At 44.4% G+C, this 18,950-nt stretch overlaps 2 protein-coding genes across 3 annotated transcripts in view; one reads left to right on the forward strand and one right to left on the reverse strand.

Annotated features, from left to right (window-relative positions):
- Window positions 1-1,828: 1,828 nt before the first annotated feature.
- Window positions 1,829-4,319, reverse strand: prxl2c (peroxiredoxin like 2C). Its single transcript, XM_076269882.1, has 6 exons — window positions 3,931-4,319; window positions 3,630-3,698; window positions 3,269-3,322; window positions 3,021-3,126; window positions 2,588-2,722; window positions 1,829-2,444 (listed from the first exon to the last, which is right to left on the reverse strand). Exons 1-6 carry the CDS (start codon window positions 4,102-4,104, stop codon window positions 2,317-2,319), a joined length of 666 nt encoding a protein of 221 aa, XP_076125997.1. The 5' UTR covers window positions 4,105-4,319; the 3' UTR covers window positions 1,829-2,316.
- Window positions 4,320-4,759: 440 nt separating this feature from the next.
- fbxl17 (F-box and leucine-rich repeat protein 17) overlaps window positions 4,760-18,950 on the forward strand; it is a 203,665-nt gene continuing 189,474 nt past the window's right edge. For both annotated transcript variants that reach the window (XM_076270375.1, XM_076270376.1), the window contains exons 1-5: window positions 4,760-4,896; window positions 5,917-6,680; window positions 7,960-8,082; window positions 8,691-8,948; window positions 10,200-10,331. In XM_076270375.1, the coding sequence (XP_076126490.1) occupies window positions 5,937-6,680; window positions 7,960-8,082; window positions 8,691-8,948; window positions 10,200-10,331 (1,257 nt within the window). In that variant the 5' untranslated portion in view covers window positions 4,760-4,896; window positions 5,917-5,936. The remainder of the gene's footprint in view (window positions 4,897-5,916; window positions 6,681-7,959; window positions 8,083-8,690; window positions 8,949-10,199; window positions 10,332-18,950) is intronic.

An 18,950-nucleotide genomic window follows, 5' to 3' on the forward strand; every position in this document is an offset into this window, starting at 1 on the left:
ATATTGAACTACAGTGCAGAGAAATGGGGTTGACTTTTGAGCAAGAGAGGGATTACCCGTCTTTGTCTCTCATAGGTGGAAAGGGGAGGTTGTTGTGGATTACAGGGCTTTTCTTTCAATGGCCTCATTTTATGATACAAATGCTTAGCCTTTTATTATTTCTGCCATTTGTCTTTCTTTTAGGCTACTTGCATGAATGTGTCTAATTGTAGTGATCTGTAACTTAACCAGTGCAATGTTCTCTATATATAATCACTAAATGGACTTATGAATTAGGTGCTACAATTCTTATATTGACCTGACTTAAAGGTGATAATTGCACTGATGCAGTTGTTTGTGGAGTAATTAGTGATGTGTCTGTGAAACTTTGTACACTGGTCTCACTTCCCTCTGTAGACCATTTTGAGAATGAAGTGGTTGATGAGGGCCTATAACCAGAGACTTTCTAATGAGGAGACACAGCACTCAAAAAATACTCCATAGAAATGCATGGGGCTAGTTTGTCACGCCAATATGGCCGTTGTCTACACATATCCCACCCCTTCCTCGGCAAAACGTCGACATGTGAATACATTGAGCCAATCATATGGTGTGTTGTGAAGACATCGTGCCAATCGTGTGTTGTGATCTCGCCGCTGGAGCAAGGTTGGTGTCGTGAAGCCTTGCGCACGCGCAGTTCGACCCAAAGACTGTGCCCGATGAGTGCCCATAAAACGTTGGTATATGGCCGCCGAGTGGAGGGACTTGCCTAAAAGGACTTTGCTATAACTCAACCACGTTAGCATGTTCAGAGGTGGTTTATTGGTTTTATGTTGTGCCACAACCAAGATGCAAAAAGCCCACAAAAAGCAGGTGCAAAATAATAACAATGATAAACTATTTAGATATAAACAGCACCACAGTATACAGCCTTCAATAAAAAAGCTCTATTATCTACTGCTCTTAAAGGAGAATTCCGGTGTGATTTTGACCTAAAGTGTTTTGAAACATGATACCGAGTGTGAACGTATGTCTCATAGCCCATCTCGGCTTGTCCCCTGCACTCCGAAATCTGGCGCTAGTTAGCCGATGCTACCAACAAGGCGGTCAATGGTGGTGCCTCGGCATCGGCATAGCCATGCAAATAAATCACTGTTTTACACCATTTACGAGGCTCAATGTATCTCCACACTTCATTGGTAGACTTCCAAGGGCCCTGACATTTAAAACGAGACATTGAGAACTTTGAAAAAGCACTGGTAGTTTACTTACAAGACGATTTATACAGACAGTATCTTCTCGAAGTTTAGCGTTTGCAGCCATCTTGAATTTAGTCACGATAAGTCGAGCGATGAGTAAGAATGAACAGGTATGATAAGGGATCAGATTCCAAAAATAATTCCGTGGAAATGCATGGATTCCAGTTGCTGCTACTGGAAGAAACTGTAATCCATGCATTTCCACAGAATTATTTTTGGAATGTGATCCCTTATCATACCTGTTCATTCTTACTCGTCGCTCGACTTATCGTGACTAAATTCAAGATGGCTGCAAACGCTAAACTTCGAGAAGATACTGTCTGTATAAATCGTCTTGTAAGTAAACTACCAGTGCTTTTTCAAAGTTCTCAATGTCTCGTTTTAAATGTCAGGGCCCTCGGAAGTCTACCAATGAAGTGTGGAGATACATTGAGCCTCGTAAATGGTATAAAACAGTGATTTATTTGCATGGCTATGCCGATGCCGAGGCACCACCATTGACCGCCTTGTTGGTAGCATCGGCTAACTAGCGCCAGATTTCGGAGTGCAGGGGACAAGCCGAGATGGGCTATGAGACATACGTTCACACTCGGTATCATGTTTCAAAACACTTTAGGTCAAAATCACACCGGAATTCTCCTTTAAGTCTTGGAGTGTGTCTTCTAGAATAACATAATAGCAGTAATTAGTAATTACGTTGTTATTGACCTATGTTCATGTACTATTGAGACAGGACAATGAGGAGAGTGACAGGGAGGGAGTTCGAAAGAGATGACATGGGATAGGGACCGTGTGCAGATGTACAGGAGTACAGATGCTGTATTGTATTGCTGTCAATTGGGCCACAGCGCCCTCCTTGAAAATGTTTCTTGAAAAGGGAGCCTAGTCAATTTGAGCAGTAACATAACATAACATAACATAACATAACATAACCTACTCTAATGTTATCTCATCACCTCCCACAATCACTTAATTAACCATGTTTGGCTGAGCCTACCTGCAAAAGACAGGTGCCTGCCTGGTCATAATAGCTTGTAGTTAGAAATTTAACACAGCACACCCGGGTCAAATCAGGTTATTAAATGTCAATGACCTTGTAATGGTCTCTGAAATCCAATGGCTGCAGTCCTGCCAACTGCAGCAACCAGTGGATGGGCATATGGTCCAGGCGATTGTTATCAAAATGTGTGAAATGGACCTCTGGACCTAAATGACCATGAGAAGGACAAATTGGAGAAAAAAATATGTTGTTTAATTGTGGCTGTTATGACAAATCAGATAAACAGGAACATACATGTATTTGACAGCAATGTACAAAAATAGCAGACAAAACAACATATGAGGATCACCTGGTCCAACTATAATGGTGCCTCCTTGCTGGAGTGGGTCTCCTTGGAAATCAAATGCAGGGCTGTTCATGGCACGCCACATACTTTTCAAGCTCCCCATTAACATGCTTGACTTAACGTGGGGACTAGCAGATGCTGTGAGGACATAAGGACACATCTGTGTTAATTTAACAGGCAACTAACAGACTGCAAAGGGATTTTACAAGCACGTAAGAACCAACCACTGTATGTTATCTGCATTGAATGTTTATGACGGATAACAGGCTGATTACCCAAGTAAGAGCATTCCCCGTACTGTCAGATAGCTGGACAATTTCTTGTCTTCAGTGCCACACATGTTGGCTTAATACTGAGCAAAATACTGCCATCCCGTCTTGACGTTTAATATTAGGATACAGCAAAGTTGTGTAGTAAAAAAATGGCATTTGTCTACCTGACTCCATAAATATCTCCCCTCTCCTCAAGCCAAGGCGGCTGTAAATATGCCTTTCGGGGTCAACGAACACTTCATGTGGACATCCGGTCAGAGAACAAAATGGCTAGGGTGCAATGGAAATATCGAATCGGATTGATCATACAAATGCACATTTATCTTAATGCATTATCTGCGTTATAAAAGGGACAATGTCCTCTGATGTATGATATGAGTAGGCTATGGTCCCATTGTTGGTCCAGTCTTACCTCTATGTGCCATGGAGCTGCCTGTCCTATAATAACCATCCTTACTCCAGCACCCTGTGTTAAAATTGTGAATAAATGTGGTGTCTGAATTCAGAAGTCAGTGACCCAATAAGGCAAGCTTACACAGTTTAGAAAGACAGTAAGGGATGGGTGCAACGTGCATTAGTCTGAGCAATAAGAGAACAAATAATGAACGAGAAGTTGAATGTCTGTGGCAAGATGTGGATACAAGCATTAGGCCTATCAGATTATGAAAAGTCAGCTTCCTTGATAAACTTCTTTCAACTTCGTCGCTAAAAAACAAACAAACAAAACAAAACAAAACAATACAAGCATTTTCGTCAAATAACCTGTTTCTCACCCGAAGAGCGTCCTGGGATATCTTGCTGAGATCCTCAACATATTCCTTGCAGGTGTAACACAGAAAATGCTGTCGAAATAGAACAGACGACCAAAAACCATTCATTAGTCTTCACAGGTTTGGATATCCCCACAGCATCATGAGTTTACTTTCTCGACAAATTAAGCCAAGGCATCTAGATTATAGGTGGGACACTGGAAATAGGCCACAAGGTGATAGGACCACCTGCATGCCAGTAATATGACAGTTGTACCTACGTGCGATTTAGTGTAGGCCTAGCCTATGAAAAAAGGAATCTTACCCTCACAAAAATAATGATACATTTTTGCTCTTCATATAAACTCTGGAAAGGAACGGGTACTCCATGTCGGTCGTATAAAACGCAACTTTCGACGTCCGTGATTTGAAAATCGAGTGGAACATGTGTAGGTTGGTGACGGGCAACTTGGGTCGTAACAGGAGTCTCTCTAGCCATTTTACCAAATTCCAAAAAAAAAAGTGTCTGCGAGGCGACGTAAGGACTCAGCCCATGCTATTTATGGAACGTTCTCTCCTGGCAGAAAACTCATACACGCCCTGCTCCTTCTTGTTGGCTCATGAATCCACCTCCTTCTTGCAGTGTTGCTTGTGTTTCCATGGAATAGGCATACGGCATGTTCTGCTTGTGTGGTATTAGGATATGACACATGGCTAAGATTGCCTGTTGTAGGCTATAGGTTAACAGGTGTCCATTTTTGGAAAAGCAACTTGTTGTAGGCGTAGCCTATGAAATTTGAACATTCCAAGCTAACAATGACAGAGAGAGGAGTGAGCAAGACAGAAATCGAGGATTATATGGCAGTTCTATTACCATACCTAAAAATGGTAACTGATTTTATCAAGCCCCAGAGAGACTGGAATGAAAACAACAACAACAATTCTTAATTTAACCAAAGTCAAATCGAACACCTAATCACATTTATAACTCAAACAGTCTAATCTATCAGATATCTGAGGACGAGGTGATAAATTCGTTTGAGAACGCCGCAATTCGAGCAGACAGACAGAGGAATCCTCCAATAAAAGCCAGATTGTGCGTCCGTAGTTGTAGGCAGTACTTCCTGTTTCGTAGAAATCCCGGAAGTCTTTTCACAAACATTATGTGGATATAACTGTCTTGTGTTGTTTCATCGGATTTTAATAACTAGAAACAATTTCAGACCAGTTTCCCATTGGAAACACAGAATATGAAATCGCGGGACAGAGGTGGTCTGCACCGCGCGAACTGGTGAGGGGACGCATGAGCTATGGTTTTATCGGAGCGCTTGGCTTGGCTGCTGGGGGTCTGTTTGTAGCTCGGCTGCTACGCTTGGATAAATACAATAGTGATTCACTTACTACAGCAATTTACATGAAAGTCGCGAGAAAGTGGGTCATGAAATCTTAAAAGTCTTATGGTATACTGGATTGACGATAAAAATGCGAAGTGTCACAGAAGAAGTTGTCAACCTGTTCTTTAGAGCGAATGTTGTCCTCAACGTTAGCTAACCTCTGAGTTGTTTAAGCTAACTTACAGCCAGTTGTTGTCTCAATGCGATATTTTAGTACTAGTTTTTACCACAAAATAACAAAACAGTGTTAAGGTTGTAGTCCACTTTTAGCAGATGGTGATTCACTAGGTGAAATATATCGTAAAACTGATGTGTTCAATGCCAGGGTGGCTGTGTGGAATGAATGCACCCATCATGCTGTCTTCACTCTTCTTACTGCTAGCCTGCCAGTAAACCCAGCAGGTTGTTTGTAACAATGTGTCGTGCATACAGCAACACCTACGACCTCCCCAGTTGTATGCTCTCATCTAGTTGACACATCACATCAGATATTTAACAACAACCATTTTCATTGCTAGATGCTATTGTATCTAAATTAATTTGATGGCCTGCATTAAATCACTGAGAATGTTAATTGGGTCAGTACATTTAGTACGACTAAAGTAATTTCTGACAGTCATTGACTGAAGAATGTTTTGAGTTAAGGTCACCTTGATCAATTTGTCAATCTGTGGTATTCAAGCATCATTCTTTATCTATCATTATTTATCATTTATATTAACATTTCTTTGTTTGTGTGAGATTTTGATTGGTGATATTGAGGAGTTTAGGTGGAAGGAGGTTTCACAGTGTGAAAGTGACAGAACAAAGAGACCGATTGTACCACACTATCTAACACAGATATCTATGCTCAAATATATCTGATATCTATGTCTCAATTTAATGTCTGTCTCTCTCTGTCCTTCTCTGTGTTTCAGAGTTCAAGTGAGTCATCTATATGGGCCATCTTCTCTCGAAAAATGGTTACCGCCTGAAAAAGCGAACGCGCAAGCTGCGTAAGAAGAAGAGAAAAAGGAACTGCCTGTTTCAAGGCCCGTGCATGCTCTGCTTCATCGTCCACGGCAGCAGTGGTAGCCCTGACGACGAGCCTCTGGAGACCAGCGGTGGCAGCAGTGGTGCTGTAGCTGCGTCGGCCGTGAGCGCATCGGCCTCCAAGCTCGCCGAACGCTACGCCTCCTCGCTGGGCTCGCCAGAGGCCTGTGCCCACTTCCTGTTGGCGCCGCATGCCGAGTTGGCTCTGCTGACCGCCTCTGTCCCTGCCAAGCTCCTCGGGCCGCCCTCCCTGTTCCGCCCGGCGTCCACCGTTGCAGCCTCGGTCGCCGTGCCGACGCCCAGCCTCGCCGAGATGGTGTGCAAGCGCAAGTGCGCCGAGCTGCAGCGCTGCACGCCCTGCAAGCAGCCGCGCTGTGCCTTCCCCGAGAGTGCTGAGGGAGCTGGGGCTACTGGCGGAGGAGGTGCCGCTGCTGCAGACACGGCAGCCCACCGCCTCCTGCCCCTCTGCTCCTTACCCTCATCTTCCTCATCATCTTCATCCTCCTCCGGCGAGGATACAGGGGGCGTGGTGCCGCTGCAGAGGGACAACGGGGAGAGTACCAGCCCCGCCTCTGAATGCTCACGGGCCACCACTGACACGTCAGATGCCTCCTGCATCAATCACCTGCCCTCCTCCATCCTCCTGAAGGTCAGTCTGCAGGATTTGGATGTAGGGGGGCTGTGTGTTGAGGGTGGGGGTGTGGATGTTGTTTTTTTGAGAGGCTGTTCATCACTGGGTTCATTTCTGAACCAGTCTCAGGACAGAAATAGCACTGCAAGATGGTAGTGTTGCTTTCTGCTACTTTTAAATATTGGGTTGTAGTTTCACACTTGATGTGTCATTTAATCTTTTCTGAAACTGTCTGTGATCATTCTCATCACCCCTCAACAGACCCATGTCAAAGTTGTATCTTTTAGTCAAGGCCTGTAGGAACTCTTTTTGCTGTCAGTTATGCAGAACTAAATGGTTGCTAGGTATTGCCATCCCACAGTTTCCACTGTATTGGTTGTGGTCTGTGACCCAACCATAGATTTGATGTTTGAGTAGGGCTGTGGCTTGTAGGAGTAGAACAACAAACAATACTGGGAACACAGCTACATTAGCCCACAGACAACCCACTGAACCCACAATGAAAAGCTGCTGTTCTTTTTTCCACACCAGCAGTTGCTCTGTCTCTGTCTCTCTCTCGTTCTCTTTCTGTCACGCATGCACACACCCCCATCCATCCACACACACACTCTACTCTCCGTCTGGGTTCATTTATTTTTGTTTAAAGAGCTGGGGGAAGAGTGGTCCCTCCATTCTGTTTTCAAAAGCTTCCGAGTGTGTATATAAAATGCTCACTGGAGTTTTTGTGATTGGAACATATTTCCATCCCTTTGAATAGGTGAAATAATTTGCTGCAGCTCTACACGATATCAGCAGTGCTCCAACATTGGGCTTTTACTAAGATGAGCACCTTTGTAGTCTAGTATGTGTGCTCTTCTTATTAATGTTTCTTTTGGGATAAAGAGTGCATACATGAAAATCTGAGCCAAGATAAAAGAGTTAGGTTTGTTCTTTTGTTTTTGAATGCTTTTATTGGCTACCCTGATTCGATACACCAATTACAGATATTGTTTTTGTGCCAAAATGCAAGCCAATCTCTACTAGAGTGGCCTAATTGTATCTGAGTTTTTGTCTTTTTTTCCCTTGATCTTTTCAAAAGTAGTCTGATTGGGTATTTTGTGTGTGTGTGTTTGTGTGGATAGATAGGCAGTGTGTGTGTGTGTGTGTGTGTGTGTGTGTGTGTGTGGAGATAGACAAGCAGTGTGTGTGTGGATAGATAGGCAGTGTGTGTGAGAGAGAGCTTGTATGTGAATGGGCGATTAAAGAGATCTTGCCACTTGTGTGCAGCTGACTGTTCTCTTGCGCTGTGTTGGTACAGGTGTTTTCCCACCTGACCGTTCGGGAGCGCTGCCTGGGTGCCTCTCTGGTCTGTAAGTACTGGCGGGACCTGTGTTTAGACTTCCAGTTCTGGAAGCACATCGACCTCAGTGGCCTGCAACAGGTGGGTCATCACCCTCTTTGTCTCGGATGTCGGTATATAGTAGAGATCAAGTATGCAATTCTTGAATTTCCCCTGGGGATCAATAAAGTATCTATCTATCTATCTATCTGCAAGCAAACTGGGCCAAAGGCTATGAACTTTATGCTAGTTGTCAAGTCAATCATGACCATGAACTACCATCAGTGTTTCCACATCTTCTCTAAGTTAAGTTAACTTAAGTTAAGTTAGTTAAGTTATAGTCCTGTAGGAAGTTCCTACTGGAATACACACACACTCAGAGCAGTGAGCTCACTTGCTCAAGGGCACCTCATCCGTGGATGTGGGAGAGCGCTGTTCAATCACTTCCCCCACCCACATTTTTCCTACCAGTCAGGGATCGAACCGGCCACCCTTCGGTCACAAGTGTGAATTCTCTAACCAGTAGGCCACGTCTTCTCTGAATCGAATATAAGGTTTTTTTTTTTCATGTGGCTGAAGATATGCAACCCCAGATATATTCTAGGTTACGTGTTGGAATACATTTCTAAACCCTTAGTATATTTGTAGTGTTGAACAGTAAATTGAATGCCCTCTGTACTGCCCATCTTTCTGGCCACGTCCACTTGTAGGTGAATGATGAGCTACTGGTGAAGATCGCCTCACGCCGGCAGAATGTGACGGAGGTCAACATCTCGGACTGCCGGAACGTGCAGGACCACGGTGTGTGCTCTCTGGCCTCCCAGTCGCCGGGCCTGCTGAAGTACACGGCCTACCGCTGCAAGCAGCTCAGCGACCTCTCCCTCTGCACCATCGCCACACACTGCCCTCTGCTGGTCAAGGTCCATGTGGGCAACCAAGACAAGCTGACTGACCACGCACTCAAACTGGTGAGAGTTCTTTTACAAAGCACAGCACCAGATTGACACCTTAATTTCGATGTTACCAGCTTTACAAAAAAACAACCCCTAAAATAACTTTGTCTAAATAGCACCTGTAAGGATGATTCCTGTAAGGCAATTCCCAAACCCAAGCTGGCTGTGTACTTCACAGGATGGGTGCCTCTATGCTCACACTCATACAGTAAAAATGGAATAATTAAATGGTAATGGGTTTCAGTAGCTTCCTAAAAAGCTCAAGGTTCTGTATAGTATCTTTTCTACATGTACAAGTAGTATCATTTTTGCTAAAGGATTTTCATATCTAGCAATCTGATAATTGGCAGTAGGCTCTGTTTAAAAATCTGCTTAAGAGTGTTCCCATTTGTTTGGAGGTAGGCTCTTAACCCAGATGAGTTATTTTCTTTTTTTCTACAACAATTTGGTTTTCACAAATCTTGTAACATACCTGATGTGACAGCTCTCTATGTTTGTATGAGTGCTTGTGTAAATAATGTTCCTCTTATTTACTTGCCTACACTTTTGGTGGATATTAAACCAAATGTCAAATTAAACATAACGTTTGACGGGCAGACTAGCAAAGCTTCTTTCTGCCTCATAAAATGTCAATCGTGCACAGAAGTTGTCTGCTGGAGATAGATTTCAGTACTATGAAGAGGGTGCTTTTAAATGGATCATTACCCAGATCTGCAAATTGGGATGAGCCACAACTATCCCAGTGACTCATAGTGAGTCTGCAGCTAGAGTGAGAGGTAAGCAGCATCAGGGTGTGTGTGATCTGTGCGCTCCACAATAGCCCCCCCTCCCAAGGTGTGTGTGTGTGTGTGTGCGTGTGTGTATCCATAAAACTGTTCTATACTTTTGTAAAATGTATGTTTTTGAAACTAATACACAAACAAACACACACACACACACACACACATTAAAACAGCAGGCTCTCCCTAATCTCCTACTCACTCAAGAGTGATTAATGCAATTGATCAGTTCATCTGTAGTCGACTGCAGGTCGCAGCATAGGCAGTAGGGGAATATGTCAGGCTCTTTTCCTTGTTGCTTGAACTGTATGAAGACATACAAAACAGGCACAGGATCGCTCTCTCTTATTGCTTTCCAAGCAAGCTGGCACGTGTCTGTGTGTGTGTTGAGTTAAACTTAACAATATTAGGCAATTTAACATTCTTCAAGCTTTTGTTTTTTTTTCCAGTTCTTCTAACCTTTGTTACTGTCTGTTTTGCGTTTCAGCTGGGCCAGCACTGTTCCGAGCTGAAGGACGTCCACCTGGGCCAGTGCTACAACATCAGTGATGAGGGCATGGTGGCTCTGGCCAAGGGCTGCCCCAAGCTGCAGAGGATCTACATGCAGGAGAACAAACTGGTAAGCAGCACGTCCCCCCTTCCCCCATTACCACTGCTCCTGAGTGTTCCCCCATGAGGGTTCCCCCATCCCCACTGTTCTTGAGGGTTCCCCCATCCCCACTGCTCCTGAGGGTTCCCCCATCCCGACTGCTCCTGTGTGTTTGGGCACTGCGCGCCCCTCAGGCTGTGGATGAGGGCTTTGGAACAGCTGCGCTGTGAAGTGTTCGACCTTTTGTCACTTTGTCATGATTGGCTCTTCAAGTGTTAAGTGCACACTTATAATGTGATCTATCTTCAGGCAGATACTTTCTCTCTCTCTCTCTCATACACACTCTCTCTCTCACACATGTAGCTGCTTTCAGACATCAGACAGGTGGAAATCCGCATGTTCTGCGGATGTCAAGCAGTTGGGCCGTATATCTGAACATAACCGGCCATTTGGAACTCTGAACTTAGCCGGCTGTAACACTACTCCCCTCCTAGTATTTCCGACGGACATTATGTAAATGAGCTTGTGTCTGAACGAAGCGGAGATTCTGATCATGTGCGTGTTCAACCACGTTCAACCTGTTCAACAACGCAGAAATTCTGTTCATGTGCGTCAGCGTCATTCACACATAATGTCAGCATGTTAGCATCATATCTGAATCACTCTCTCTCTCTCTGTCCCTCTCTCTTTCTCTCTCACGTACACACACACACACACACTCACACACACACTCTCTCACACACTCTCTGTCTCACACTCTCTCTCTCACATACACACACTCTCTCTCACACACACATACTCTCTCACACAAACACACTGCGTCTGTCCGAAATGGAAGGCAGCTGTCTGCTGTGTCGTTGCCTTCAGCTCTCTAACGAGTCACTTGCTGTAATAGGCATCAAGGTACCAGCTACGAACTTTGTTTTGGACAGCCTAGCAAGATGGCAACACAGAACGGCAAAAGCTGCCCACAATTAAATAGAATTTTGGATGTTGAAGGCAACATGAAGGATACATCTATGCTGCCTTCAAAATTCAGCAAAACGAAGGTATCTTGGAAGGCAGCATTTCACAGAAATATTTGATTCAGAAATGCCTCGATGCCTTGCTCCCCTGTTACATATCTTAAAAGGCAGCATTTTTTTTTCCATTTCTGACACAGCCACTCTCTCTTTCTTACGCACACACACATTATCTTTCTCTCTTACACACACACACACACACACACACACACACACACACACACACACACACACACACACACAGATGCACACACAACCACATGATTTGGCATTTTAACAATATAGCACATCTAAAATATCAATACATATAATATGTAATATTGTATCAAATTAACCAGTACTATTGCAGGTGTTATTCACTTAAAGATATACACCCATTCAAAATCAAGCGCTACCCATCACCTGGTGTGACCCTGTGTGTGTTCAGTGTGTGGTCATGTTTGGCCTTTGCCACCACTGGAGGTCAGTGTTGCTCTGTTCAGCGGACTCCCTCTGTCTGCCTGGCCTGAACTGGAGAGCCAGGACCTTCAACACACACACAGTGAAAGCCAAGGCTGCCAAAGCTCGTACAAACTGTCAAATACTCCTGGACAAACAAAAGGGCTCGACAGTCTATGTCTGTGTCCACAGTTTGATCAAATCCCACAGTCTCCCTGGTGTCTCAGATCTCCTGCTGAGGGTTTGGTTTTGGTGTTGAAAGTGTGCAGAGGTAAACATCAGGTGGTGTGGCTTCCATTTCTGAGCTGGTTTCTGTTTTAGTTACCTTTCCTGCTTTTAAATGTTTTTTTTAAAAGCAAAACATTTTTTCTCCAGTATATAGGAGATGTGTGTGAGCTAATAATTGGAGATGTCTGGGAGAGCTTTGATTTTTGTGAGGTTTAAATAATGCCATGAAGTCACTGTTGAAGTTGAGCTGTTATTTTCTCCTTTTTTTCGCTAAAAATATACTTCTATCTTAATTCAGCTTATTGTATGGTCTTTTCCGTCTCTAATGAAGTGTATTGCTGTGTTTGCCTTTCTCTGCTTTTCCAGTTCAGACCTCTTCAGAGTTGGAGAGCAGCTGGGATTCATTAAATCTGTTAGTGGTAACCATCCCAATAAAAACCAACGTCAGCATGAGAAACATAATTAGTAGCTATTAGGTGTGAGATTTATGTTCACACAAACTCTTTCAACTCGGCCTTATCGGCTGTCTTATCACCTCCAGATGGGCGGTTTTGGCATGCCTGTCACGTGGACGTCTTCCTTTATTTTGTCAGTGCACCCAACATGCTTTTGTTATGTCTAGCTGTTCAATTCTCAGTCGGATCTCATGTCATAGTTGGCCCGGTGTTGGACTCGTCCAAATGGAAGTTCGTGGCTGGAGAGTAGAATTGAGCATTGATTTCTTCCACTTGTCTTTTTGAGTTTCTTCTTGTTCTAGGATCTTAAGGGCTAATTATGTTTTGTGCTTTAAGCTCTTCGCCAGCATGACTTACTGTTTCTGGTGTGGGGTGCCTGGTTATGCCCTACATGTATAAACCCTTAAGTAAGTGTGTGTGTGTGTGTGTGTGTGTGTGTGTGAATATTTACTGGAATTGTGCGGCAAAAGCTCCTTTAAAATTTGCCTCAAGACTGCTTAAACTACTACATAGCAGCTCTCTTTGAGTCTCTTTCTCTGGGCCTGTCTCTCTAATACCCAAATGTACACTTACACACACACACACACACACACACACACACACACACACACACACACACACACACACACACACACACACACACACACACACACACAGGCTATTTGGTTATTTGTGGTGGTGGACCTAATGCTACAGTAAATGGAGAGCATATTGGGGTCGGGAAGCAGTGAAATCTTCTCCTCTGCGTGTGTAGAGCGCCCTCTCAACCCACAAATGAATGCCAAATGTACACTACGTGTGCATGCCATATCCTCAAATGAACAATACAATTTTGCTAAAGTATCCCATATTTTTCACAACTTCTCAGGATTCTGTGGATTTACATAATGACTGAAAAGGAAATTAGTATTCAAATAATTATGCTGCTAATGGTTATCGAGATATTTGATTATCTGTGCAGTGTGCACACCCCTAGTGGAACATGGAAATAAAGGACACAAATGAATAATGTTGCTCCAAGGGCCTAGCCTGGAAAATCCAGACCCTGGTAATCTAGAAAGATTAAGGGTCTGGCCACGAACAATGTAATGGCCCAACTCGAGGGGCGGCAACAAGCATGCATTTAAAAATCTCACTGCATGCAATTGGATAACAAAAGACCATGTTTACTCTGAATGATTTCTGACTTGGATAACACTACGACAAATGTGTACTGTCCTCCAATGTTGCAGCGCTGTCTTCATCAGTTTAGCTGGTTCCCCAGAATGCAAGGGGAAAAAGTAACGTGCATCATTGCTCATTGCCAGAGTGTCTCGCAGAGACAATTCCATTGTGCTCTCGCGAGAAGTCTGGATTTCCAGGGTACCAAGGGCCATGGATGTAACTTAAATACAGGCTAATGCAGGCCCTTCTCTGAAGTTTATTATTCACAATGTTTTCCATGCCTGTTTTTATAAAAGATGCTTAACACAGTGAGACTCTTCATTCCCCTTATTGTTTGTAGTCCAAGGTTATTCTGTGTTAATACTAAATACTGACTACTTGTTCTCCTCTATGTAAATACATTCAGCTCACATCAGATGAATAACAAAGAATTGATTTCTGATTGATGAGTGGAGTGTTTGTTTGTAATGTTGGTGTGTGGGGTTCGCCAGTTCATGGAGTTCATCTCAGTTTATCTCTGTGTGAAGGATTAGACCTCATTCCAGTGCCATTATTCTCTGACATCATCCTTCTCAAACCTGTTGTGGTGGTCCCTTTCCTCTTGCCTTACAGGAGGCATCCTCACTCTGTGTGTAGATATGATGTGTGTGTGTCTGTGTGTCTGTGTGTCTGTGTGTGTGTGTGTGTGTGTGTGTGTGTGTGTGTGTGTGTGTGTGTGTGTGTGCACGCGCTGATCAGGCACCATTTGGTCTGGGGTGAAATCCGAACCCTGTTCTTCTGTGATGGCTCCTAATGTTTTTGGTGACAGATTGTGCAATTGTACAACTGAGCTCTGGCTCCTCTGAATCACCTGCCCCCAGCCCCGCACCCCCCCCCCCCATGGCTCTGCCTAATGGCGTAAATGGCTGTTTCCTCCAGTTTCCTCTAAAGGCCCGGCTCCTCTCCCCCTCCCTCTAGGTTTCCCCCTCATCCATTTCTCATCTCTCTTTTTTTAATCTACCCTTCCTGTGGAGTGGCGATGCTGGCTTGTTCTTCACTATGACTTCTACCTTGATAGAAGTGACATGATGTTACTACAGTGAAATGTTTGGATTTGAGGACCCGTTGGAGTAAAATGGAAGTAACACTCCAATGCAGTGCCGTCAACACGTTTAGAGAGGTCCATTGATTTAACCCACAAAGCTTTGCAACACGTTTTGTGTGTGCGTGTGCATGTAATGTAGCTGAATGGACCTTGCTGACCTTCATCCATGGTCCTGCCCAAGTTAGCGACCTCAGCGGAAGAGAGGGATCTTTGGGTTAAGGAGCACGCTTTGATAAATCTAATTTCTACCTACATTCAGATTTATGACTTTGCCCAACTCCCTCCTGCTTTTATGGCCAAGTATCCGGAGAAGCTAAAGCAATTATGCACTCTGTTTAGCCCAATTACCCTGCCCATGATGCCCTGAAATCGGATCCGCGCTCTCCGAGCCCCCCTTCGCTCCCGCTAACTTCGCTAAAGAGCCCTGCTGTTAAATTGGCCCACTTGTCTCTCTGTCAGGTTTGAACTGCTGAACTTTTCTGCCTTGACTTCAACTTTCAGCCTCTGACTGAACACTTAACTCAAGGAAACTATTTTTGGTGACTTTCTCCTCCTCCCCTTTTCCCACACTCCTCCTCCTGGTACATGTTCCCTAATATGTTGTTTGACCTCCTGCATTTGCCGTCGCACTGTTGTGAGTTGTCCTTTATCATGCACATAATGACGTAATATGAGCGAGGTCGCACTAGCCAAGCTGAACGAAGGAGTGGCTTTATCATTTCATATCAAATCAATTGATGAAAATCACTCATAAATGCATAAATTAGCATTACGTTTGTAAGTGGTAGCCACTACTAACTAGCGCCACTCTGTTGTCCTGGGATTAGAGTTAAAGCAGGGAGTTGGCATTCTCTGCTGCTGCTTAAATGGGGCCCCTTTTTTCCCATCCTCTTGCAGAGTCACTTCATTCTATTTGTTCCTCGCAATTTAATCTGCATTCTGAAATTGAGGTTTTTTTGCGAGAGGAAGCATTTTTTACCCAGCCCTTCTTGCACTCTCTCTTTCTCTCTCTCTTCATATTTCTTCCTCCAATTGACAATCTTTCCTCGGTGCTCAGGATGTTAATGTCCCAGCGGTGGGATGTTGCAGGAGGCCTTGCTGGCTTCTTCTCCTGGTGAAGCTGCCTGGCGGAGTGAGTTAGCTTAGAGATTATGGCGATCCGATCTGATTGGCACACTGTTTAATTAGCCTAAATGCACAATGTGAATGGATCTAAGTATTAAGTATATCTACTGTTTTGATCCTGTGAGGGAAATTTGGTCTCTGCATTTAACCCAATCCGTGAAACACACTTAGCACACAGTGAACACACAGTGAGGTGAAGCACACACTAATCCCGGCGCAGTGAGCTGCCTGCAACAACAGCGGCGCTCGGGGAGCAGTGAGGGATTAGGTGCCTTGCTCAAGGGCACTTCAACCGTGCCTACTGGTCGGGATTCGAACCTGCATCCCTCCGGTTAGAAGTCCGAATCGCTAACCAGTAGGCCACGGCCTTAAGGAAATTAGTGCTCTTAATTTGTATCTAATTACTTGTATGCAGCCAGTTATATTTCTGTCTCCTCTTCCTTTCTCCCCAACTTTCTGTTTCTCTGTCTCTGCCAGCAGTGGTGGCTAGCGTGTTTTAAGAGGCTAGCGTTTGATTGACAGGCTTCTTCGGTTTCCTGGCTTCTTGGAGGGCTCTTGTATGGGCAGGATGTGAGGATGAGGTGGTGGACCTGACAAACAGAGCAGCTCTGGGCGCTAACATCCCCTCTCTTTCTCTCGCCCTCTGTCTTTCCCCTCGCTCTGCCTCTCATCCTGACAGCTGTTTGACTTGGCTGTATATTTGCACAGCTTCAGCCTTACAGGGCACTAGCCTAAGAGCAGGATGTGATAAACTCGCTCCGTCACAGTCTGTCTCCCTCCCACACACACACAGAAAGCGAGAGCGAGCGAGGGCGTTTGACATTGACGTGAGCGTAGTATATGTATGGTTGAACATTTTTCCGCTGTGCTAAATCGCACGTAATTATATTAAATGAAACCAGCTCTCTACCGCAGGGGCGAGTGCTCTCCAAAGGCCTTCTGCCATCAGTGAAAAAGGCAAGAAAGCGCAAGAGAGCATCATTAATTCATCCAATCACTATCAGGGATATTGACTGGTGGGTTTCCTGTATTGTGTCACATCCCTGTGGGGGTGAGAAGGTGCCACCGATGCCCCATTCTATCATCTGTGCTGTCCAGCTGATGATCATAACTCGCCTCATCTCATATTGACCGAACCTAATAGCGGGCCAGCATTTGAGTCCTATTTTGACGTTTTTTTTGTAGTCTTGGCTGCATTGTCATTTTTCCACCACCCCCCCTCCCTTACCCCACTACTGTGCACATGCACCGACCTGCAGATTGCAGCAATTTCCTTCCTACTGCCTGTCGCTCAGATGCCACTGTTCCGGATCATTCTGGATCATTCGGTCTGACCTCAGCGTTTCTGTTATTCCTGTTGCCCTGCTGGGGGAGGAGTAGGCTTTGATCTTCGATCGATAACGAAAGCTCCTTCTGGTCTTCTCTTGTCCAAGTGGGTCCTCGTTTGGAGTTGATCAGTGATCAAGTCTATTGATGAACCCCTTTGATGTCTTTGATAGTTTGGCGAACAAAGAGATTGTGATGCCATGGCCAAAAAAAAACAGGCCAGAGAAAAAAACAGCCTTGAGTGGTTTGTAAATGTCAGGTCTGCCTAGGAGACTCGATGAAGTGGCTGCTGTGTAGACACTTGTGTTGCAGACTTTAGGGCACATGTTCGGCCCACTACATAGCCTCCTTAGTGATTTCAGCTAAATATAACCTGTGATTTTCTTGAAAGGTTTTAGTCTTGTTGTTGCCAGCAGACAACTGACCTGACCTGATCAGACACCAGAGCAGCCTCCCAACCTGAGAGTCTGTTCTGATCATTAACCTAGTGATATGCATACTGTACAACAAATGCAGATGATATACATGTAGGTAGATTGAAAGAGAACCGCTGAAACAGACTTGCGCTATCTTAAAAGGCAAAGGCATCACACCAAAAATAAATTTAAACATGTGTTTGCATCATAGCCCAGAACAGTAGACTGATTGGTGGATGGAGTTAGTGATCAGTTTCCTTGTCATCTTGAAGGAATTGGCAGCCCCCATATGAAATATACCATGAACATACACTGTCACACAAGAGAGAGTGTGTGTGTGTGTGTGTGTGTGCGCTTGCGTGCTTGCGTGCGTGTGTGTACATGAACATGTTTGTTTATGAAGTTGTCCATACCTGCAGGGGGTGCTATGAGACCAGTTTTGGTGCAGGAGAAAGAGAAGTCGGCATCTCTCTCCCTGGAGTAGCACTGAGACTAAATCCCAGCTTTCTCAGCACAGCGGCGCCGGGAAGTTCATGATGTTAAACACGTCTGTGATCTGTGAATGGAAAGTTAAGCTGGCATGAGCCCTTAAAATCTTTTCAATGGAGCAGCTAAATCATCTGAGGCTTTTATATATCTAGAAACCTTGGTTATAGAGCCTCTTACATTTTAGCGAGCGAGAGAAAGCGAAAGCTGTGTTGATGAAAAGTGTGAATCGCCACTGTTTGTGTGCAGTTAAACAACAATCCTGTGCTTTTGTTTGGGTTCTTGTTTTTAAAGAATGAATCTAACCCCTGTAGTGGCTTGATTGCCTTCCACTCACTCTGGGAGTTTTAACTGGGGTTGATTGAATGACGTCTGCAATTATGAAACATAATCACATTTGATTGATTTCTGTAGCTGGGCTGGGCAGCACATTTTGAAGACATTGTTGTCATATTGTTCTCCAGTTTTCAGATGCATCATAAGTAAATTGCTTTGTCCATAATGTTTCACAGTAGAATGATTATTTTGCTCTTGTGTCTGTTTTTCTTCTCTTTTTGTTTCTGAGCATGTTCCTGAGTAGTCCTTACTACTACACTACTGCGTGTGTGCTCTTTTTGTCATAATCTGGTGTGAGCCACCAAACTAACCATCAGTCATCAAAGAGTCAATCTGTCTCCCAAGGCCCCTGCCTGCCATGGTCACAGCCAATCGTTGGCCTTTTGGCAGTCAGCACTGCTGGGAATTCCAGTGAAGGACAGAGATGTATCGACCTGATTGGAAAGAGCAAGAGGCATTGAAGTGGTCAAGCTGTTTTGGTTGGACTGCTTAATTAGGCATCTTGCATAGACAACTTGTGGCCTTTTAGTAGGCACAGTTTTTGACCTTAAAGGAATGACCACTGTAGA

This window comes from Alosa pseudoharengus, unplaced genomic scaffold (genome assembly GCF_046254945.1).
Source record: "Alosa pseudoharengus isolate Yale_2024_CS ecotype anadromous, Long Island Sound unplaced genomic scaffold, YU_APseudo_1.1 YU_APseudo_1.1_scf_6, whole genome shotgun sequence".
NCBI classification, from domain to species: domain Eukaryota; kingdom Metazoa; phylum Chordata; class Actinopteri; order Clupeiformes; family Clupeidae; genus Alosa; species Alosa pseudoharengus.

What these genes read in the sequence shown, in the direction of transcription:
- prxl2c (XM_076269882.1), bottom strand. Translation starts at nt 4,104, where the DNA reads ATGGCTAGAGAGACTCCTGTTACGACCCAAGTTGCCCGTCACCAACCT. An exon ending in GTATCATTATTTTTGTGAGG is followed by an intron (nt 3,699 to 3,930) that starts GTAAGATTCCTT and finishes CTATTTCGACAG; the next exon opens with CATTTTCTGTGTTACACCTG. An exon ending in GGAGATATTTATGGAGTCAG is followed by an intron (nt 2,723 to 3,020) that starts GTAGACAAATGC and finishes ATGTCCTCACAG; the next exon opens with CATCTGCTAGTCCCCACGTT.